Source organism: Passer domesticus, chromosome 5 (genome assembly GCF_036417665.1).
Source record: "Passer domesticus isolate bPasDom1 chromosome 5, bPasDom1.hap1, whole genome shotgun sequence".
NCBI lineage: Eukaryota > Metazoa > Chordata > Aves > Passeriformes > Passeridae > Passer > Passer domesticus.
The window spans coordinates 75,639,529-75,663,120 of NC_087478.1; the positions used below are offsets into that span (position 1 = coordinate 75,639,529).

General features: G+C 47.9%; 1 protein-coding gene across 2 annotated transcripts in view; it reads left to right on the plus strand.

Annotated features, from left to right (window-relative positions):
* Positions 1-4,114: 4,114 nt before the first annotated feature.
* Positions 4,115-23,592, plus strand: part of WNT7B (Wnt family member 7B) — a 102,397-nt gene continuing 82,919 nt past the window's right edge. The window contains exons 1-3 of one of the 2 annotated variants that reach the window (XM_064421149.1): positions 4,115-6,003; positions 7,871-8,663; positions 13,759-14,019. In XM_064421149.1, the coding sequence (XP_064277219.1) occupies positions 13,949-14,019 (71 nt within the window). In that variant the 5' untranslated portion in view covers positions 4,115-6,003; positions 7,871-8,663; positions 13,759-13,948. Of the gene's footprint in view, positions 6,004-7,870; positions 8,664-13,758; positions 14,020-20,202; positions 20,765-23,592 lie in introns of those variants that run through there. The other variant, XM_064421148.1, reaches the window with a different exon arrangement.

Consider the following 23,592-nt stretch of genomic DNA (forward strand, 5'->3'; position numbering starts at 1 on the left):
TCAAAGCACCGATTGGGAATTGAGTAAAATGAGAGATTCTCTGTATATTTTAAGGTCTAAGGAAGCTTGGTTTTATATGTATGTTTTTTACTTTTTTGTGCTTAGTGCAACAAACACACAGTGGGTCTTTTGGCAGAAGTGTGAAAATTATTTCTGCGCCAACGCTATGCTTTTATCATCCTGAATCTTTCCTTCAATATATGTCTACATGCCAGTATCACCATTATCTTGTTTGAATTGAGCATGATGCATTTTATCTAAGTAATTGTGAAAGAAGAGTACTTTTTTCATCCAAACTGTTGCAAACTGAGAAATAGAATAGAATAGAATAGAATAGAATAGAATAGAATAGAATAGAATATTTTCATTTGGAAAGGAGCCACAACAATCATCTGGTCTAACTACCTGACCACTTCAGGGCTGGCCAAAAGTTAAAACATGTTATCATTGTCCAAAGGCCTTAAGGTCTCACTTTGATCATTGATTATCTCTCTAGAAAGGGTTTTCCAGTGTCTTTGGAAACTTCAATGCTTTTAGGAGCAACAGGTAAATATTTTTTTTAGTATCTTAAGGGAGTAGAAGTAGCCACAGAAATCAGAGTCCTTGTACTTCCAAAAAGCTCCCTGAACAAACCAAGAGTCATTCAGGGAGTATCAGATCTCATAAAATACATGTGGTGTCTTCAATAAGGTGAGCCTGGTCTCCTGACTGGTTTCTCTCTGTGGGAGGAAGTGCTAATTTTCCCTTGTTTCATACATATTAGTAATTAAACAGATAATTTATGGAAGACCTCTTAGGTCTTAATTGCTTAATTGCCTTTAATGAGCAACAACTGATGCAGTCACTGGCATTCACAGATGCTTTCTGTACAGTACCTTCATTACAAATTGTGCTAAAGTGACCAATACCCTGCCCTTTATCTAGAAAAGTGTTAACAATTTTTTCAGTAATAACATCCAAACCTTGATGTTGCTTTTTGCAAGCCATGAATGCAGAGGCCTAGGTCACTGATTTGGCGTTTGGCAAAACTAGCTCTCACGTCCGAAGACTGTGGAATATTTATATCCTTTGGCTTTATTATCACTTTTTTCACATCAGCCAAACCTACTGCCACCTGTTTAGCTTTCTGTCACTATTGAGACCCCTGCTGTCTTTTCTAGCTCTGATTCTGGGTAGATGGTGAAGCCTGTAGAGAGGGGACTGGCAGGAAAGTCCCCGTCTCCTTGCTGAGGCAGGAGGCACTGTGCTGGAAGTGACTCGCAGTCGTTTGGTAAGGCAGTGATTCAGTGCAGACTGGCACTCAGGCATGTCCAATTCAGCATCCTCAGGCCTCCTGAAGTCATGACAAACCACAGGAGCAAGGATGAGCTGAAGTAATCTGTGACAAAGAACCAAAAGGACCAAAAGGTAGAAGGCACCCACTTGCCTGTTGTTTGATTTCTATGGTTGTATTGTTTTACTGCATTATCAGCAGTATGACTTGACAGACTAACAAAGTAATACACTTAAAATGGCTGAGCTGAAGCTGAAGTGCTTTGGTCTGTCAGCATCTAAAAGGAAGACCAGAAAAGCCAGTTGAAGGAGAGGTAGCATTCTAATTTCAAAAAGGGAGCTCTAGCCATGGAAATTGTAAAAGAAGCAGCATATTGTGGATTCTACAAATACTACATTTTCTGTCAGATTACACTCCTGAACCCAGATTTCATTTTTATTTTCAAAATATAGTTGTTGATTTACAAAAATTCTTAGAAACACCGAAGATATGCCATATTTCCTGTATATTTTTAATACAATTATTCATTTTATCAAAGTGCTTGATTTTTTTGGTTCCAGAATCTTTCTTTCCATTACTCCTATTTCAGTTAATTCTGATTTCCTTCAGTCCTCTTTCCTCTATTTGCTGATTCTCTTCTGCACACCATTTTTCTCTAATATCACCGTTCTTCAATTCCACCTTCCATTTTCTGTTCTCTTGCAGACTCTGTTTTTTGGTCAATATGTAAGCAGAAATAATAGCCACCCTTAAAGCTCTCTAAATATTTATTGCCCTAAATCAGATTCTTCCAAAACATGTAATTATGCTACATATATAAAATAGATTGCTCTGTGTTATGACAGGAATAAAAGTAAGATTTTTTAACAGGGCAAGCTTTGCAAGACCTGCCATGGTGCAGTTCTAAAAAGGACAAATTTTGATTTTCACATTACAAAGGAAAAGTACCCATACAGCAATATGGTAATTGGAAGGAAACTTCTAGGAAATTGTTTTTCTTTCTTCTTAATTGCCAAAAGTAAGGGGATGCCTACAGCTGTCAGCCAAAAGAGGGGTTTTTCTCTCTATGTTTATGCCTCATGATTGTCGAAGATGCTGCCCATGGGCCATTGCCTTTAGAATCAATCCAAGTTGAGACTTTTTAAAAGAAGAAGAAGTATACTGAAAAGATACAATAAAAAGACAGCTGAGACTATTTAATCAAGGCAATAAATATGTTCTCACTTTATGGCTCATGGAGGTTCAGTAGACAATTCATAACAATCAACTGGAGTTTGAAAGGTCCCAAATAGCAAAGGGCAAAAGACTCTATTAGCTGTGGCATGCCCACCAACAAGTCCACAATGACTCAGTGAATAAAGCTTTTGGTCACTTTAGAGGAAATAATTAACTCAGTATAAAATAATTTGTTCAGTATAAAATTCCCCCGTGTGCAGAGACCCCACGGACAATGTGAAGTAGAAAGGAGCATTCCCAAGAGCAATACTGGATTGGAGCTATGCTCTGGATTTGGAAGGATGTTGGGGATTAATCATTTACATTCAGTAATCAGAAAATTTGTCTTCAGTTCTGTGAAGGTCACAAAGCTAAGCTCCAATTTGCTAACCCTCATATGAACTTGTAACAAAAAGTCATTGTCTGCACCCAAATAATGAAATAATTTAATTAAAACCCTGGGGTGAAACATGTTCATCCTACAGGAACTGTTTGTACTTCCTCAAAGATTCTTCAGTTCTTCCCTTTTCTGAAATCACAGGTAGGGGTGTGCAGGTACAAGCACAGTGGCATCTAGTCTCAGTTCCCCCCTTCTTTTAACAAAGCAGAAAGATAAATTGATTCTAGAAACCACAGAGAACCAAAGACTGGTATGAGAAGGCCATGGCTGAAGACTCTAAATAACTGGTCTCAGCTCTGTGCTTGACTTGTTTTGCTCTCAGGAGTGGTGGGCATGGCAGGAGCCAGCCCAGTGTCTCACAGGATTGGTTTGGGGTGCTTCCTTAGGTGATTGTCCACATCCTGGCAGCTTTCAAGGAGATACTCAGTGGAGGGAGAGGCAGGCACTAGAGTGGCCACGCAATGATTTCAGATAAACATAGGATTGTAGAATAGTTTGGATTAGAAGGGACCTTTAAAGGTGACCTTGCCCAGCCTCAGAGCAGGAGTGCAGGTTTCGTGCCAGAAATGCTTAATGGGGAATCTCACCTGTGCTTGGTTTGGAAAGAATTTTTTAATGATTTTTATAATGCGTGTGAGGCATGTTGGGGCTGCATCCAAACAATCTGCAAAGAACCTTCAGCTCCAAAGGAGGTGATGAAAGAGTAGAAGCTGTTAACACCACGTGAGATTTAAACCCTGGTCTCTACAAATATCTTGTACTGAATTTAAAGAGACACTGGAGTCAAGCAAAGAGTTAAATCTGTAAAGTGAAGTATGCACTTTTAAACATTTCATAAATTGCTTGTAACTGCACAAAATACCGCAGGGTGCATGTGAGCACCCCCACATGAAGCTGAATTGCAGCCAGATAAAATATCCTGCAGCTTTTGCTGATAATCCTGATGAAAGAGAGGCTTATTGTAATAGGAAGAAAATGTAGGAAAGATTTGTAGATAAGTGACCATTCTAAGTCAGTGACCTGGGGGAGGACATGATGCAAACAACATTATTTGATGAGTCATTGAAAGCTGTAAAGGGAAGAGTGGCAAACCTTTTTAGATAATTTCCAAAGTCTGGCCATCACCTATATATATATATATATATAAAGTTAATATATCTGATTCTGCTTTGTCATAGAACTGCTGCATGACAACACAGCTAGGTGAGCCAAACCCTGATACAGAGAGGCAAGGATTAAAATATCCATATAAAAGACACAAATATTCTAGAAAACAGATGAGGGATGAATGAAGAGTAAACTTTTTTTGGCACATCCTTATAAAACTACTCACTAGAGGTCATCTTCATCTGAAAACCTCTTTAATGGGGCATTTGTTTTTGATTTAAGACACCAGAAATATTTCTAACTCCTAAGAAGTAGCCTATGAATGAACATTTATTTCCATTGGCTTTACCATAGCTGTAAATAAATTGCAGACTCTACTCAGTAAGAGCAGTAGATGTTTTTAAATAATGGCTGGTGGAAAAGACAGCAAGCTAAACAAACCAATGTTCTCATGTTTAGGTTGGCAGCATTAATATCATCAATCCTGTGCTTTCAAAAATAATGTCTGGACTCTCCCTCCCCCCACTTCTATTATTAGATTTACTTTAAAAATCAGGATAATTTTAAATATTGCAATTCTAGATATGCTTGTTTTTCTTAGAAGACCATAGTGTCTGTGAGCAGGTTAAAAAAAAATCACATTTAGGAGTTTTTCTTGGCATCTCACATGTATGGAATAAAATAATCCAGAGGTTTTCATTTGTCATTTTAAAACATCAAGCATTGCAAAGCATGTGATTAGCTTTTGAAATCTAGAAGTAATGTACTGTCAAATGTATATAAATACAGATCATCAGAGTAATTTTTAAAAACAACCACTTAAAATTGAGAGATGATATTTTTATTCCAAACAGGAGGGTTCATATTCACACAGATTTATCTCAGAATAGTAAGCAGTATACAATAAAACTAATTAATAATTTCAATATGAATAAAGCCTGTAAAGTCCTGTATTTTTGTGAAGAGATGGTTATCAAGTCTGTTGATGAGTTATTCTTAGGAGAAAAATGAATGTTTAAAGGCTCAATTACAAGATAAAGAATATGACCTAAACATAGGTTTGCAATTACGGAGTTTCTTACTGGCTGCTGAAATAAATTGAATATCTTCTTGATATGAGAGGGAAAAAAAATATACTCTTACATCTGCACTGTTTGCCTTTCAGGATGTTTCCCTGACAAGAGATTGCACCAGGTAGCAGGACACAAATAGACACTTTGACTCTAGACCTGAGATTTCTGGAAAGTGTAGTTTAGAAATCAGAAAGAAAAGAAAAAAACCAAAACTGACAGAGTTTTTCTCTTTTATATATGGTTATTTGCAATTATTGAAATGACAAGGTTTTTGGTTTTGCAATTAATGAAGCTACAAGATTTCGTATTTGCAGTTAGTGAAAATGCAAGATTTTTGTGTGGTTTCATGCAGTGATGCTGTTCTGGTCTGGGGGAAATCACATTTCTTCTGATGACAGAAATGCATTTAAGCATTTATCTGAGAGTTTATAAGCAATACCTTTGAAAGCAGTAAGATGAATTGCTAAAGGAGATTCACATGATTAAGCTGTATCACCAGTGATGTACTGACAAATGAAGAAAGAGGTAAGCTCATCCGTGTTGTGGTCAAGCCTGGGGAAGTGAGTGATTTCCACACTGCTCAAATTAGGAACGAGTACATTTTCTCTCAGTGTGTGGCAATGAAGCCAGAACATGGATGGATAGAGATGATGTGTAATGGGGATGGGATGCAGTGTAAGTGGAAACCTCATGATATCTTAGAGCTCCAAATGTTGATGTCTGGCTTGATTGGAAGAGAGAACCATTGTCACATTTTATTTGTCAATTAATGCTCTTCCCCCTTATATTTCTCTTGCTTACTCTTAACAAGGCACCCCGTCTTCTTACAATGAAAAGTAAATCTCTGGAGGGTTACCTGAGGAAGGACTCCAAAGGACCCTGCAACTCCAGACTCACAATCTCTCTACATACAACAGGGATAAAACCAGTATCTGGTAAGAGGACAGCTGTAGGGTAAAAAGCCTACAGCAGGACCTGGTAGACTTTTCTCTTTGGCAATTAAAGGGTAAGAAGCAATCTTCCCTTGATAGAAGCATTGATAGAAGAGTGCCATGCTCTTTCTGCAAGCTCATCTCCAAATTTGGCTCTGTGGCCACTTTGGCCTCATACTGGGATGCTGCCCTGGTGACAAACACTGTGGGTGTCACTGTGTCTGAACCAAGGGGAATATGTTGCTTGCCTCAGTGAGATTTCAAGATTTCTCCCTTGATGCAAACTGTGGTTCTTAGTTGTGTTTGAAATCTACAGTGATGCAGTTTCACCAGGACAGGACATCAGGCCAAACACACAGAAGAGGTAGAAATTTAGTCTTCTCAGTGAGTATCAATGCTTATTGGTTTGCAACTCAGAAGCTAAAAGGCATTTTGCACTAGGTGGAGTAAGGTTACAATAGAGAAGATCAGGAAGAAAAAGCTGCTTAACAGTGTGCAGCTTCCCCTGTAATATTTACAAAAATTGCAGCACTCAATGGGCAGGCAAAACAAAATTAGTATATCACATAAAACTATTGAGTCCCTTAGCTTTTGAAAGACTTTAGAGGTTAAGTGTAATCTAACTCCTCCATGGTATCTTTTGTAGTCATCTTTCAAAACCATAGATAACTAAAAATGTGTTTGCCCATCTAGACATGTCTGAGAATATAATAAGAAAATAGGAATGAGCACGTAAATCACAACAAAAAAATCACTTCTGAGGTCCTGATTTTTCTTTTTGTTGCATCATATGTAGTTGTAGTGCTTAGAGACTTGCTGATTATAGATTAAATTGCTAGTCTAAAATTATTTTATCTTGATTTCAGTATTCCAATCTTGCTAAACTCAGTATTTAGTTTGCATTCATTTGGTATAAGGCTTCTTTAGTAAGGCAAGTCATGGATTTGGGTTCAATGATGATGTCTCACTGTATTATCTGAAGCATGGAATAAAAGTGGAATTTCAGAATCTACAGTCTCAAACCTTAAGTCTCGGAATTGCTGCACTGATTAGAAATGTGCAAAGGCTCCTTTCATTAGACATTTGCTTCATGAGGACTGGGGAGCACATTTGTTTCTGCAAGATAGGATGGAAGGACTCGCTTCATGAAATACAGCCTAGAGATAACTGCTCTGGGTGTTCCTCTAAACCCCTGGATGCAAACTTCATATCCTCTGGTCAAGCTAGATGCTTTCTGAAACACTTTCAGAAGTCAGGAAGCATCTCACCATGCTTTATGAAGGTGAAAGGAATTTTGACAGCACAGTGATTGAAAGCAGAGTCACAGAATCATAGGCCTCATGTCTAAAAGGAGCCTGGATGTTTGTAGCCTGTGGTAGGATCCTGTACTACTAAATTTCTGTTGATGATTATTTCACCTGATCTTAAATCTTGGCAATATTTGCCGTTAAATTAATTTTGTCTAAATGCTGCTCAAGTCCATTTATCATAAGTACAACAATTCCTTACCTTGCTGTCTTTGCAAGGTGTTTTTGCACATTTGAAGACTATTACACTCTCCCTGCTCAGTTCTGTAAAATAAAGCAACACAACCTTTCCTCATGGATCATATATTTCGTTGTTGTAGTGGATCATCTTCCTGTTGTTCACCTCTGGGCCATCTCTAGCTGACCTATGTACTTCCTGAAGTTCACTGCCCAGAAAACAATTTCATACATGGGTCTGGACTTCCCACTGTTGCAGAGTAACAGAACATGTTATGTTCATTCCCGTACAACATGCCTGTTTATTCATAGTATTTCTCTTTCTTTGCAACCATATGTTATTGCTGACTCACATTCCTTTTTAACTGCCCAACCTTCTTCTGCAGAGAATTTTTCAAAGTAATATAGTCAACGCAGTAAGAAATCAGTTCATGAAGAACAGAAGAAAGAATCTAAAATTATATTAAGTCCAGAACAACAAAGCCAGGAAAGCTTCAGTTATCAAGGGAGGAGTTTGTGAGAAAGTCTGTAAATTCCATTTCATGCTGCAATAAAGATGTGTACTGTACCTCTGCTTGAACACTGACTCTCCGATTGGATGAGACAAGCAAACAGAATTTTCAAACCAACATTTACCTGTAAATACGAAACACCTGAAACAACTGAGCACGGACAACTGTGTTACTTATTAATTGAATTAGCTGTCTGCTAAACTGATGGAGGCTTAATAGTCTTGGGAATTAGAGGAAGACTGATAGCTTGAGAAAGTGGAACATATTCCAGGTAATGAGATGTACAAGAGAGGAAAGAAAAAGGGAAGGAACTTAGATGGAAGCCAGTGGTGATCAGATGCTGTTTTGCATAATACCAAGTGAGAGAAGAACTAAGAGAGCAGTGTACAGGTCAGTTACTACGTAAGACCAGATTCAAACCTTGACTATGGTGCAGATTTTATTGCCATTAAGTCGTTACCATGCTAGATGCACATGCCAAAAACATAATCTTTTACCAGTTTTGTACCCTTCTGCTGAATCAAAGCTCAAAGATGATTGAGAACACATCTCGGCATCAGAGGCTCACTGAAGTACATCCCAAGCCTGAAAACAACTCTGGCATCAGAGAGTGGGTTTGGTTGTCTCTTACCAGGAAGAGAAGGGACATCTTAGACAAAGGAAGCAGGTGGGTAAATTTAGTAGTGTGATTTAAGAAAAAACTTCAGTACAAAAGCGTGGTAACACGTGTACAAAATATGAAAGACTGTTAGTATGTGCCTATGCTTAATGTGTAAATTTGTTAAGAATGTGCATAAATTGCGTGTAAGGTCCTGATCAGATGCAAGATACCTATCTTTGTGTGCTTCTTTTTTTTTAATTTTTCTTCTTTTAGTTCTTTTCCTCTCTTTTTTAGCCCTGTATGCTCTGGGTGTTTCCCCTCAGGAATGTTTTTGTGTAATTGTTTTGTTAGTGATAGATGGGGCTTTCATCTACAAGTGCGTGGAGCAACAGTGCCAGAGAGTGGCTGGCTGGGATAAATGCAGCTGGAATTGCCTTGTAGTTATGCCTTTGGGATTTATAACAAGCACACACATATAGAATCATAGAATATGCTGAGCTGGAAGGGAACCACAAGGATCATTGAAGTCCAGCTCCTGGTCCAGTGGCTGATCTGAGTAGAAAGAAGAGAAAGGCATGTAAAGTGGCCTGTCACAGGGTAATTATCTCTGTTGTCTGCATTCCCTAGAAATTTCATGTGATTTACTCTGATTTTGAACACTATTCTCAGAAAAATGCTACAGAAGATGATGTGAGCTCTGACCAACACTTCCTTTCCCCTTTGGTCCTGCTTGCTCATACTTCCATTTACAGAGCTGTACAGGCTGCAGGCTGTTCCCATACTGTGGAGATTGCTCCTCCTGCTTGGGCAGAGTTCCCTGTTCCTGAAACCCTATAAGCCCCAGGTCAGACAAACAGCACTGTGTCCCTCGTGGCACATCCTGGAACAAATGGGACCCCTGCCTGGGCCGGTGACTGATTCCCATCATCTTCATTTTTTAAAGAGGTGCACACCTAAGTTGTCCTTGAGTACCTGCACCCTATAGTTACCTCCTGTTAACTAAGCTTTCACAGCCTGACAGGTGACTTCTGTGGCCACTTGGATTCTCCTCCCTAGGTGAAGGAAAAGGCTCTTCAGTTGGAGTGGGGGTAAATGCATTTGTGATGGGTTGGGAAAGCTGAAGCTCAATAGGGCTTTGAAATATTTTGCCACAGGAGCCGCTTTATCAAAAGGCTGTGGGGAGGTGTGGGAGAGTGTCGGGACCAGGAGCAGTGTGTGTAGGTGACCTTTCCTTTGGCAGGTTTTGGAGGTGGGAATGTTGAGCTTTGTCAGCAGAAAGTCAGTGCAAGAGAAACTGAATCACTGAATTTTTAATTGACTACATCACCTGCTATGTTTTGTTATCCAATTGTTTTGGATGAGTAATGAATAAGAATTGTGTACTAGAAGACCATTCAGCAAATTATTTCAACCCACATCTACCAATGCTTTTCTATTTAGGAATATTACCTTGGGTCCAGAAAGTTTTTTGGCATTATTAAGGTGGTATTTGTTTAAAGTAATTCAATGGTCTTTATATATTTTGCGCATAGAGTAATCAGGTGAATCTCTGAATACTAATGTGAGAATTAAGCATTTTAATATTCTACCGAGGTTTTTGTTGTTTTTTTTTTCTTAAATCACAGAATTATTAAGCTTCATTAAATCTTCTTATCCTCAGCCTAAGTTTTCAGGAATAGTCAAACTCATATTTCAAGGTAAGAAAATATATCATTTCCACCCAGTCCAGGATCTTCAAGTCAATTAGCTGAAGATAACAGCAGAGTAAGGGTCGAAAATACAGAAATTTTTTGCCCTCTAAACGATGCTACAACCTAGTCTAGTTTCTTGGGTTTGCAAGAAGAATACTCTGCAGTTCGCAGAAGCAAGTGGGATGTGCTGGCCTGACAGTCACTGAGGAGACGGAGACAATGTGAGTTGTATTCCCATATCCGTGGGGTTTGTGACAAACAGGCACGAGGGGTCTGTAGAGGAGACTTGTGACAACAAATAGTTGTGATGCGGAGCCCCTCGCTCCTCCTTATCTCCATGCCCAGCTCCTGCTCATGCCCTCACGCCGGGGAGGCAGCCTGCCCCTCCACGCCCGGGTTTGTGCGGGGGCAGAGGGGGGTTAGCACACGGGCAGCTCCCAGCCAGCGGCCGCGGGGGGACCCGTCCGTACGTCCGGCAGCGCCGGGGCTCCCGAGGGCATCCCAGCCCCACGCGAGCGCATCCCAGCCCCACGGGAGCGCACCCAGCCCCACGGGAAGGCATCCCAGCCCTACGGGAGCACATCCCAGCCCCACGGGAGCGCATCCCAGCCCCACGGGAGCGCACCCAGCCCCACGGGAGCACATCCCAGCCCCACGGGAGCGCACCCAGCCCCACGGGAGCGCACCCCAGCCCCACGGGAGCACATCCCAGCCCCACGGGAGGGCATCCCACCCCAAGGGAGAACATCCCAGCCCCACGGGAGCACATCCCAGCCCCACGGGAGAGCACCCAGCCCCACGGGAGAGCATCCCAGCCCCACGGGAGCGCATCCCAGCCCCGCACCCTCCGCTCTCCGGGCCCCGCAGCGCCGCAGGGTGGCGCTGTGACCCCGCGGGACCGGCCGGGGCCGCCCGGTAACGGGGCCGGGGCAGCGCTCCGGAGAGACCACCGGGACACATCCCCGGGCAATGCTCCGTAGGGCCGGGGCACATCCCGGGCAGCGCTCCGGAGAGACCACCGGGACACATCCCCGGGCAATGCTCCGTAGGGCCGGGGCACATTCCCGGGGCAGCGCTCCGGACAGGTCTCCGGGGCGCATCCCCGCGTCACCCCCGCGGCTGCCGCGGTTCGGGTCCGCCGCCGTCCTCGGCATCGCCCGGCCCTGCCGCCCGCCTCGTCCCGCCCCGCCGGGAAGATCTTTATGTATCCCGCTCCTCCCGCCACCGCATCCCTGCCACTCTCGTCAGGGACACATGACACTTCGTTTCCAAAAGGTTTCAAAAACCGGAAAAAGATTCACAGGTGGCGGGTGGTGGTGGGGCTGTGTCGTGAAGGATTTTTTGGTGTTGGTCAAAGAGTTTGGGAGGCAGCTGTGGGTAAAATTACGAAGCTGTTGGAGACATAGTTCTGCAAAAGCGAAACGTAGAAACAAAGTGTCACGGAATATTCTGAGTTGGAAGGGCCCCACAAGGATCCTCAAAGTCCAACCCACGGACCTGCACAGGACAGTCCCAAGAATCGCACCATGTGCCTGGGATTCCTGTGATTCTGTGAAACACGGCCTCATCTTACAAAAAATGCTTAAAAAATAATGGGGATGAAGAACAAAATAATCCTTATGCTGAGTCAGAAAAAAAAAAAGAAGAATAAATTACATTGAAATACAAGGAAATGAGTGTGACGGGAAGACTCGGCATTTTTTAAGGACAAATTGTCTGTAGTTGAGTATTGATGACAGTGTAGCCGAGTGGACTGGAGGAGAGCTGGCTGCCTCCGAGAGCCGGAGCGCTGATTATTAAAGAATGAAACTGAGGAATGCGGGGGAAAAGAGCCAAACCCATCCGCAGCAGAGGAGTCGGAGCTGGCGGTGGAGTGGGAAGTCTCGGCCGCCTTCGTCGCTACTGGGGGACTTGCTCTGAGCCCCCCTTCCCCAGCACGGCCCTTCCCTGTCCCGCTTCGCTTCCCCTTCCCCTCGCAGGGGCTGGCTGGGGTCTCTGCAGGATGCCTGGAGAGGACCCTGCTCGTGTGGGCCGAGTGGGTGATGACAAGGTGCGGGCAGCCTTTACTGTGGGAGTGTGAGCGCGACCTGCGATTTCACACCGCGCCTCTTCAACCGCGGCAGCCTGGCTGGCCTTTCAAAAATCCTTTGTGTTCTCCGTCAGGATAGATACTTTACGATGAAATTCTGTGTTCGGCCTCTTTTGCTTGCTTGTCACTGCCTGCTTTCCTTTCAGGCTTTCCTGGTGTGTGTTTAGCCGAATCTCTTTGAGAGATGCCTAGAGCCATCTGTGCTGACTGTTGCTACACGTATATGAATGTGTGTGTAGGAGAGGGCAGAGGTGCACGAGTTTTTCCGTCTCTGTGTAACTCCCTGCAGCCCACAGACTTGTATCGGAGTGCTATTTAAGCGTGCATATGCATGCAGATCTGTGCCTCCGGACAGGCACACATTGTGTAGTAGACTGGAACAGATAATTCCACAGAATGCAGGAATAAACGGAGCAGCTCAGGAATCAGTGAGGAAGAAAAATAGAAAAAAAAAAGAAAAAATCCCAAAAAAATAACCCAAAACAGAGAGAAAGTAATGAAAGGGAAAAAAAAGAAAAAGAAAAAAGAAAAGGAAGCCTTGCTTCATTGTTAGCGTCTGAACACAAAGTGAGGTTTTGTCCCACCGATTAATCTCTGTAGGAGCAGCAAACTGACTATCCTAAGCTAGTGTTACAAGCTAAGTGTATCTGTTGCTCAAAGGAGGAAGCATATTCTCTTACTGTGGAAAATTATATCAAATTTGGTGGCAGGCATTGGTGTCCAGCAGGGTCAAATGGCCGAAGAAGTAGTCTGGACACATGTTGCTTTTTAGGATACAGCTGCCAGCAAGTGGGGATTAACGCCTGCCTCTGTTTGTTTAAAAAGAAAGAAAGAAAAAAAAAAGAAAGAAAGAAAAAAAAAAAAGAAGAAAAAAAATAGAAAAGTTTAACAGTTTCTTTTGTGAAGTCTGTACATTGCAAATCCAGCCGCGTTACCATACTAAAGGAAATGAAAAAATGCTTCGGTTTGAGAGGACGAGTCCTTTATTTCCCTCATTGGATACGTTTCATGTGTTTTCCCCGACACTCCGGCTTAAGGACATGCCTTTTGAAACACAAACACACGCACAGCTCGCACACGCACACACAGATAAGATATGTATTAGATCCTGACACATGCGGGGTGGAGGGAAGAGCGAGAGAGAGAGAGAGAGAGAGAGAGAGAGAAAGAGAAAGAGAGATCCTCCTACCTGGAGCCATAGATTGCAAGATACGTAGTGTTACCTGAGGAAGTCAGAACAAGTAAAAACAGATTGAACTTCAGGGCTCTATGAGGCAGTTGATCAAGATCAGTGCTTGCTCATTCTCTCCCTCAGACTGTCTGTCTTGGGGTTTTGTTTTACTGTTTTGAGCAGCCCTTTCCGTTTTTTCTTCCTCTTTAGCTTTAATATCGGAGCCGGTTTCGGTCACCATGGCTCTGGGAAGAGCTGCCTATTTGCGCGGAGTTGACTTTTTACAGCTCGGCCGGCTTTGCTCCTGGGTAGCTTCAGCAATGCTCTTGACTGGGATTTAATCGACAAGATCAGTTCGGCTTTTTGTGCAATTTTTATGGCTCAGTCCATTTTCTAGATCATGCACAGAAACTTTCGGAAGTGGATTTTCTACGTGTTTCTATGCTTTGGAGTCATCTATGTCAAATTAGGGTAAGTCCTTCTGCACGACAAATCTCCTTGGCTTTTTGGGTCACGTTAGTGCGGAGTTGGGAGCAAAATACTGCAGAGGAGGAAAGAAAAAAAAAAAAAAAAAAAAAACCCCAAAAGAGGAAAAGAAAAGATGTGATGATTTGTCTCTCCGCCTCCGGGTGTCCAAGCGCCGGCAGCCCCCCGAAGCACGGCCGTCTCCCCCGGTCCCGGGCCGTGCCCGGCGGCGGGGCGCTCCGCCCGCCCCGAGCCTGCAGGGAGCCGGTCGCGGGTGATGACGGATCCTTTTATTTTGTACTGCTTAAGCGAACTTAAATATTATCTCTGGCTTACAGTACCCTCAGAGGAAAAAAAAAAAAAAAAAAAGGAAAAAGGCAGCCTGACAGAGTTAACTCAGGCGCTGCTGCTGGGACAATAGAGCAGAGCTGAGGTATTAGGCGAAAGGGGCGGGAGGAGGGGAATCCCTGCTCTGAACCTGCGCTCAGGGATTTGGTTTATACAGGCCTAGACACAATTTGCGTTTCTATCCATCACACGGACGTGTTGAAATTAACTTGACAACTGGTCCGGCTACCTCTGCGCTGCTGCTCCCGGGAAGCCGAGCGGGCTCAGGCGAAGGGACCGGCCCGGGGCCCTGGAGGCTGCGGCCGGGGCTCCCGGGGAGCCCGCTCTTTGCTCCTCGCTGTTTGATCACCGCAATCGAGTGCACGAGGTTATTTTGGTTGCCAAGTTTCGCCCTCTTTCCCTGTGTCTCTCCCCCCAGTGCCTGTATGCCCTTATTAATATTGCTCGTCGCAGTAGGCTGACTTGAGTTGAATTTCCACATTCCTGAGCCCCAGCCGAGTCCTTACCTGTCGAACTACAAACCCTTTAAAGATCCTGTCTTTGCGGGATTTCTTATGCCTTTTTTTTTTTTAATGATCAAGAATACATAAGGTGAGTTGCAATCCAAAAACTCACTTCCCACCTCGAAATCAATACGTGGAAGAGGACGGGGGAAGCCAAAGGGCAGCTCCCAAAGGCAGGAGGACGGGCGGGAGTTCCCCAGAGCGTCGGGCAGGCTGGAGCAGCAGAGCGGGAGGGCGGCGGGGAGCGAGGAGCCGGCCCTGCCCGCCGGCAGCCGCCGCCGCGGGCGCTGCTCCGCGCACGATGCGCGCATGGAGCAGCCACGTCCGCGCTGTCAGCAGCCCAGGGAGGAGGGGGCGAGGAGAGGGAGGGAATCTGCAGGAGGGAGCGCGCCAGAGCCGAGGATTAAGGTTGAACAGCGCGGGGAAGGAATGAAACTGGGCTCCTCGGGGATGAGGAAGGGAGCGGCAGGCTCTGCTCAGCCCTCCAGGAGCTCCCGCAGCTGCGGGCAGCAAGGGCAGAGCCGTCCCTTTTTCAGGTGTTTCCCGGAGGGCTCCCCGCGGGTTGCTCGGCGGGCACCAGCCGGATCGCATCCCTTTGTGTTTGCTTCTTTAGGTGTTTTTGGCACGGCTCTGGGCCCGCCCCTGCAGCCGCAGGTGCCGCCGCGGTGGCCGGCGGAGCGGGGCGCTGCCCGCAGGCGAGACCCGCGGGGGATGCGCGGATGCGGGAGGGGCACGGCCTGCGCGCTGCCCCTGCCCCGGGCTGCTGGGCAGCCTCGTCCGCCCCTGCCCCGGCTGAGCCACACGCCCGGGGGTAGCTCCAAACCCTGCCTGCTGGAGACAGGTCCTTTCAGTGCTCCGACCTTGGCGGGGCCGAGAACCTGCGCCGCCCTTTGTCGCAGCGATGGGCTCTGTCCCACTCCAGGCTCGGATTGCCGGGAGTTCAGATGTGTGGTGAATTTGTTGAGGCTGTGTATCCATAAATGAAGTGATGACAGGGCACCCAATCTGCTTCAGGAGTGCGAGGACTTTGTACAGCACACCCCTCACAGAGAGGCAGGCGAGCTCAAGGAAAACGCTTTGCAAAATGAGGGCAGTGGTGCAGCAATTGCTTTCGCTGTGGCAGAAGGGAACAGAGGATTGGGCACATGTTGCAGTCTGGAAGGCAAATCTCTCTTCGAAATTGGTTTTGGCTGTTTTAGGAGGGGATTCAGAGCAAAAAATCACAAGAATGCTGTCGGACTGAGCCTGGAAGTGAAACTGAGTGGACAACAGGAACAGTAAAAGCCTTTACGGAAACCCTATCAGATCCATCACCATGCCTGCAAGGCGATGAGGATACTTCACTTTCTCTGAACAATAGGAGAGAAATTTGCTCTGAGATGCTGGGCTACTTCTAGGCTAGGCATGTGGGATGCAATTATTTCCTCTTTCATCAGCCACTGGAACTACCATTTTGTTGAAACCATATCCTTTGGGTGTAATGATGCCTTTTCTGGTGAGCTCTTTGCTTTGAAAAGGGGGAGGTGAAGGTGGATAAAATGTCTTCCAGGGCATTCAGTTGATTTTCAGCGGGAAGGAGAGAGCCGTCGTGTCAACCACGGCAAGGAGGGGAGACTTGGCAAGTTGTTTTTTGGTTTTTTTTTTTTTTTTTTTTGCTGCTGAGCCCGTCTTCATGTCTCAATAAAACGTGCTAAAAGCTCCACTTTCGGTGGCAAACATGACGCCGAGGGGAGAGCAAGTAACGCAATACATGAGCTGTTGGACGGGCCGGGGTGCTGCGTGGGGTGAGATGCCAGGATCCCACAAAGAAGCCACTATCTCCTCCAGAGAGGAGGAGAGAGCAGGTCCCACTCAAGCAGTCCTTCCTCTAGGGGATCTTCCGTCGTTCCCGTTTCTGTTTCCGGTCCCCCAGATTGCTGGAGAAGCAGGGGTGAGGTGAAGCATCCCTTAATATTTCTGTCGATGACGTTTCCAGGTACCAAAGCATTGAGTATCTGCAGCCTTGCTGACTTCATGTGACCCCCCGCGATAGCAGATCACATCAAATATTGACCTCAGGCAGGATTGAAACAGAAATATTTCCTGCCAAGATCACAGAGCATTCGGATACCGTTTATTTCTGATACCGTTTTAATTATTAAATACGTCAGAAATTTAAAATACAGCAGTACTACACATGCAAATGCCAGCGGGAGCTCTGGGTATGAGTGATGTGTCTTTTGGAAAGATGAAGTCGTGGACAATACCCACGGGGCAAACCTCACCCTTTTCCTCTTTATTCTGGAGGAAAAGAAAGGTAGCAGCGAGGCACCTCCAAAGGGAGCGGGGAAGATCCTCCTTTTCCCTCGGAGAGAGGGTCGCTAGGACGTTACAGGGATGCGGGCGGCGGGAGCTGGCGCTGCCCAAGGGAACAACCAAAGGTGTCGGCACCCCTTTGAGGGGCGGCAGGGACGCTTCTTTCGTGCCCATCCGAGCTGAGGGCACATAGGGCTACGGACATCGGGGACCCCGGCCCGTTCTGGGAAGGCCGGAGCACTCCGCTTCCCGGGACTCCCAGGGATGCTGCGGCGGGGAACGCCAGAGCCGGTCCCACTCGCGAAGTTCGCCTCGGCTTTGCCGTAAAGGCCAACGAAATCCTGCTGCCCTCGCCATCCCCGGGGCTGTCCGGCCGCGGGGAGCCCGCTGGGGCCGGCCCCGTGCCCCCGGCCCCCGGCAGGGAGCGGCCGGAGCTCAGCCTCGACGGCGGGCAGCACGTGGAGCGCCGGCAGCGGCGCCGAGGCCCCGACAGCAGACCCGAGGGATTTGCGCCCGGAGCGCCGGGATCATCGCTGCCCGACCCCTCCGCGGGCACCTGCGGCTGTGCTGCCGCCACCCCTTCCCCGCTCTCCCAAGACACCGCTCATTCTGGGACTCATTGTTGCCTTCTTTCCCCCGGCGCCGGGCTCGCAGCTCGATGAGATGCAGCAAACGCCCGGTTCCGCCCAGAAAGGACCCGGGGTGTTCCCGCCTGGCGCATCATCCCGGCTTCCGACGTGCCGGACTCTCCCTCCCCAGGCTTGGGGTAAAAAAGGATCCGCGGCTGGGAATAGATAGATAATAGGGGAGGAAAAAAAATATGCAAATAGTTTATTAGTGCCTGCCCGACTATAGTGTCGGCGACTATTTCGGTGTAATTCTGCCCCATTTTGTCCAAAACACAGCTGTTTGTGGAAAAAGGAGCCAGTGACAGATGCTGCAGTGCCCATATAGGACGTTGCCGACAATATCTTTTTTCCAGTGTGACATTTTATTGAAAGAAATGTTTCCATCTTCAATCAACAAAATGATCGTGGTTCTCACTGCCCCGGCTGATATATGTATGGAAACCATTTGGATGGATTTGCAAGGTTATTCTCATCATCATCATCATAATCTTCATCCTCCTCCTCATCATCATCATCCATCATCAATAATTTTTCGCCACAATAACCAGCCCGTGGTTTTAGAATAAAAATTAACTCCCCGAAAAGAAACTGCACGGTTTGATTTCTTTATTCGACTTTTCTTCCCCTACGCAACACATTTGTGGATAAAGTCAGTTTCGACCTGAAAATTATAGAAATTGGCAAACCGTCTTCGTTTCAGGTGAAGTGGGTCAAACTTCGCCAGCACAAGTCCGAAGTTTTCCAGTGCCAGCTTTTATTTGTATTTTTACAGTTCGCTGTCCCACACTTCCCCCCCCCCCAAGCACATCTTTAAAAGCAGACGCACATTTAAAACACCTATCCGAAGCGGAACAAATGCTAGAAATAAAACATTCAAAGGGGCTGCTCGTTCTCCTGGTCTCACGTTCAGCAGAGCTGCCCCAGCCACAAGTCTAGCAGGTAAAAGGGCACTGACGATATATACATCTCTAACTATTTCGCTATATATAGACTCGCATGAACACTTACAGAAGTATAAATACGTCCATTTTAGAATCCTAAGTAATTATAAATAAGACGGTTCTGGGATGTAAATAATCGTTGAAAGGCTTAAGCTTCCGTCTCTTGTTAATCGGGATCAGCGTTTCTCGAAAGGACACTGACTGCCCCATCGTCCGTGCTGAACTTGCAGATGAAAGTGGTTCAAGCAACCAAACCCCGAGAAGATTTTTATCGCATATTGAGCGGCGTACAACGTTTTTGCACCAGTTCTGCAATTCCCAGTCCATCTGAGGGCATATTTCGTTGTGTCGCTGAGACAGCTGCCCCCCTGTTCTGGGACTGGTTAACTGGGGAGGTGTTACCAGGCAGAGCTCTTAGCCAAGACATCCTCTTCGGTCAATAGGCAATTAACCTGAGACGAACATTTACAGACCGAGGACACTTCGGAGCCTGGTTCTTGTTGGTTTCAGCTGCATTTCGGTTTAAGTGTCTTCGGTGGCCTTTTATTTTTCGGGGTTCGTTTTCAACCCCCAGCCCCGGCATCCGCAGCGCACGTATTTCACCATCGCTCTCAGCACTTCCGAAATAAAGAATAAAGGACAGACTCCCAACAGTGCAGAGGAAGAGCGACTGTCTCCTGCACGCCTGGGGCTGCTCAGGGCTCAGGGCTCAGGCCCGCCGGAGCGGGAAGGATGGAGCATCTCTTTGCCGCGGCGGTGCCAAGGGGCAGGAGTCGCCCGGCGCAGGGGGAAGGCGGGGGAGAGGCAACAAACCTGCCGGGAAACGCCTCTGCGGACTCGCATCTTCTCGGAAACGGGAGAAGCAGAGGCAAGAGCGGAGACGAAAGCTCTTCCTGCGTGGGTGGCGAGAGGTGTGGGGAGCCGGGAGCCGCCGGCAGCCGCCCCCCGCTCGCTGCCTACAGCGGCTGTTCCACACCAGTCCTCTCCCTTCGCTGCTCTCACGCGAAACCCAATCTCGCCAGGAAGCTACGAGTGTGCATGTCTTTATTTCTCACCCAGTAAGGCTATGACTACATGTATGTTCCTTTTTTCTTGACGTTGCTCCTGAAATCGAAGCCTTATTTTTCACATCGCGGGGGGACAACAACAGCCAAACCCCCGCCGAGGCTGGAGGGAAGGCGGAACCCTTCGGTGGAACCGGGACACCGGCCACAATAAAGCAATTAGCCGAGAGCGGGGTTGGAAGCTGCCAGCTCCTTCAGCCTCTCCCGGGGCCGCGGCAGAAGCAGGGAGCTCTCAGCCCACCCAGCGCTGCTGGGGGCGAGTTAAAAATGCCCCACGGAGTGCGAAATGAGCCTTGCCGGGCGAGGTGTACGGAGGGGGCTCAGCCAGCGAGCACGGATTCATTGCAGCCCGGGCTAGATCAGTGTCTTTTCATTGTCATCCTCCCCCTAAAAAAAAAAAAAAAAAAAAGGAAAAAAAAAAGGGAGAGGGAGAGAAAAAAGTAGGCGGATTGCAGTGACTGACTGCCCAATGGCAGCCCCGGGCCTCAGGAGAGTTACAGAGAGAGAGGGAGAGAGAGAGAGAGAGGCACTTTCTGCCATCCAAATCCCTTAAACCATCCTCATTCCGACACGAGAACCCACTGTAACAACTTCCAACCACTGAGACATGACAGGCAGGAGCCCAGAGGCAGCAGCAGCAGCGAGAGCAGCAACAGCAGCAGCACACACTCTGCACAGGGAGCAGCATTAGCACCAGGGGAATACTACACACAACAATACAAACAAACAAACAAACAAACAGACAAAGCCCCCCCAAGCCCAAGGGACTGGATTCCAACTCAGATTCAAGCCACAGCTGACACCAAAAAGGGTGGGGAATTACGACCAGGGGGGGCCAGAAAGGAATAACCAAGGAAGCGAACTCAAGAGTGTAAACGGGATTCAGCCATGATCCTTTTTTCATCTCGCAGTGTGTTACTCTCAGTGTATTACCCTCAGATTTTCCTCATCCTTACCAGTGGGAGTTACCTGTAAGTGATCCAGATTTTTTTTTTTTTTCCAAATACTGTTTGCAATGCCCCCGCTAGCAGCTACCTAGGGGCAATGCGCAGAGCGAGCAGAGGGCGCCGGGAGAAGCCAGCACGGGCGGCAGCTCCGTGCGGTGCGTGGTGGTGAGGATGGTGGTGGTGGTGGCGGCGGAGGAGGAGATGCTGCGCTGGTGGCGGTGCTGGCGCTGCTGCTCGGACCCCGCCGGGGGAAGGGACGCACCGCCAGGTAACTCCCGGGGCTGCCCCGCCGGCGAGGCCGGGGCCCGGCGTGCCCGCAGCGGGGGCGGCGCACCTGGGAGGGCGGCGGGGCAACGGGGCGCGGAGCGGCCGGCGTCTCCCCTGGGGACTCCGACCCCGACTCCTCCTCCCGCCAAACCGGAGATGGGCATCGCTTCGCGCCCGTCGGGGGAAGGCTGTTGGTGCGCGGAGGTCCCGCGGAGCGCGGCGCTGCCGCAGCCGGCGGCGAGCGCCCGGCCCGGGCCGCCCGCGGAGAGTCCGCGCCGGCCGGCTGCTTTCGCTCCGGAGGGATCTCCAGCCCCGCAGTTCGAGCTGGCTCCAGGACTTTTTCCTTGTGAGGAAGGGGGTGGAGGTAGGGGTGGGGGAAATGAGAGTCGGTGGGTGGGACTGCGAGGAATTTCGGTCTCTTTTTTTAATATCTATATCTGTATCTATCGTTGCGGTGGATAAGAAGCGGCTGGGCTTAGTCCGTGAGGGCTGCGGAGAGAGTGTCCGCCGTCGTTCTCCCGCATGTCCCCCGGCAGGTCGCTGTGCCCGCGTTAGGGTGGCGGGGGCGGTGGGCCGGGGTCCCCGGGGCTGTGGGGCCGTCCGGGACCGCAGCCGGGGTCCGGAGGGGCTGCCGGGGACCTGTCGAGGGCTGCTGCTCTCCTGCACTCCGGAGGAGACCTGAGCGCGCCGCGGGGCAGCCGTGCGGAGAGGAGGGCGCTGCGGCGGCAGGTACCCGGCGGAGGGAGCCGCTTTAGAACCGGGGAGCCTTCCCCTCCCTCGAGCATCCCCCCAGCCCCGGGCCAGGAGTCTCCGTGCCGGAGCGCGGGGGTCGGGCCCGGGGGAGCTCTGGGGCGGCTCGGAGCCTGCCCAGGCTGCCGGGGCTGCGGCAGAGGGGTTCACCCCTGTCGGTGATGGGCAGCCCCGTCTCGGCATCCCCGGCCCCGCGTTTATCCCGGCTGCCGGGGCCGGACGGATTTCCCTACTCTCCTACCCCTAAGCCGTCCTCAGGTTTTTGTGCCCCGACGGATGCGAATTTGTGGTCCTACCACTGAACTGTACGTGGATTTATATATATATTTGGTTTTTTTTTTTCTCTGTATGCGCGCACAGGAGCACATGCACATGAACATGCACGTGTGCGTGTGTTCCTCCGTGTGTGTGTCCGTCTGTTTTCTGTGGGCTGTGGAAAAAACATATCCCACTGCTATGGGAGAAAAGTAGGAATAAACACGCCCATAAAAAGAAACGAAAAGCCTATTTCTACATTCTTAATTCTTAATGAAATGCACATGTCTTGGCCACCGATTTTTAAAAGCGCTTGGATTTATGGAAGCACGTTAGATTAATTCAACCAGAGCTGCCTGTTTCTGTTCACAGGAGGGATATGTCTGCTGCGTAGGTGACCGATAGCTTGTAAAAAAGCTTGCCGTGCTATCTTTGGTTGGTTGGGGTTTTTTTGTGGTTATTATTTTTTTTTATACAGGAGGAAGGAGTCGTAATAAATAAATAAATACACCCTTTTAATATAAGCGTAGCCATATTTTTCTCAAAACCGTAGGAAATTACTATCCTACAAAGTTTTCCTTCTATAAATAGTTCAAATCTTAAAACAAAAGTTTGCAACCGCACACCAGATGCTGGGATGCTGGCGGTTTCCCTTGCTGTGTGACATAATTATAAGGTCCGAAAGCAAAAGCTATAGAAGTATAATAATAATACTAAGGCGACTGCTGAGGGGAAATACAAGGGAAGCAATGCCTGCTTTATTTAAAGCCAACTGCTTGCGGATCTTTTGAGCGCTGCCCCGCGACAATGAGAAGTTGTGGTGGATAAATAATGCTCTCTCGCCTTTCCCTGGGCCGTCCCCAGTTCATCCCCTCGCGGCAGGTCACTCGGAGCTGGACCCGCGGAGCTGGAGCCGAGCTGGCTATTGCAGCCCAGCAGAGCAGAAGCGAAAGGGATCAGGAGGTGAAAGCCAACAAAGCGGAGCCCCAAAGCGACGCCCACCTCCCTCCATCCATCACTCCGCGGGGACGGAGCGGGCTGCTTTCCCGGGGCCGCTGGGGACAGGGTGCCCGGGACCCGAATTCCCCCCGGGCTTCTCCTCCGTGCCACCCCCGGTACCAGCCCCCGGCCACACTTGGTCCTTTTCCACTGTGTCCCCCCATCCCTCCCAGGGAGCCGGGCGGGCTGCGGTGCTGCGCCTCACTCTCCGTAGGAAGTGAAAGGAAAGAGGAGTTATTTCAGTGCTTAATGGAGAGTAGCCTACTGAACTTGTGGTGTTTGTCTGGTGGGTAAATATACTTCTCTGGCTTACTAATGGTAGCTTTTGAAGATTAAAGCGTGGTAGAGTTTGTTGGAGCATTATCTGCTGGTGTCTGTTTCTGCTACCCTCGCTCTCCGGAGGGGAGGATGCTTCCCAAGCTGCTATTTAGTGAGCTCTCAGGGACTGTCAATGGTTATGTTAATTTTCCCCGAGGTCTCTATCATCTTTTGGCTATGGGAACGACTCCTTGGCTTCTGCATTGCTGCTCCTTCAGGGACAGAGGGGGTGAGTTTCAGCGGGCAAGCAATTGGAGTGCAGG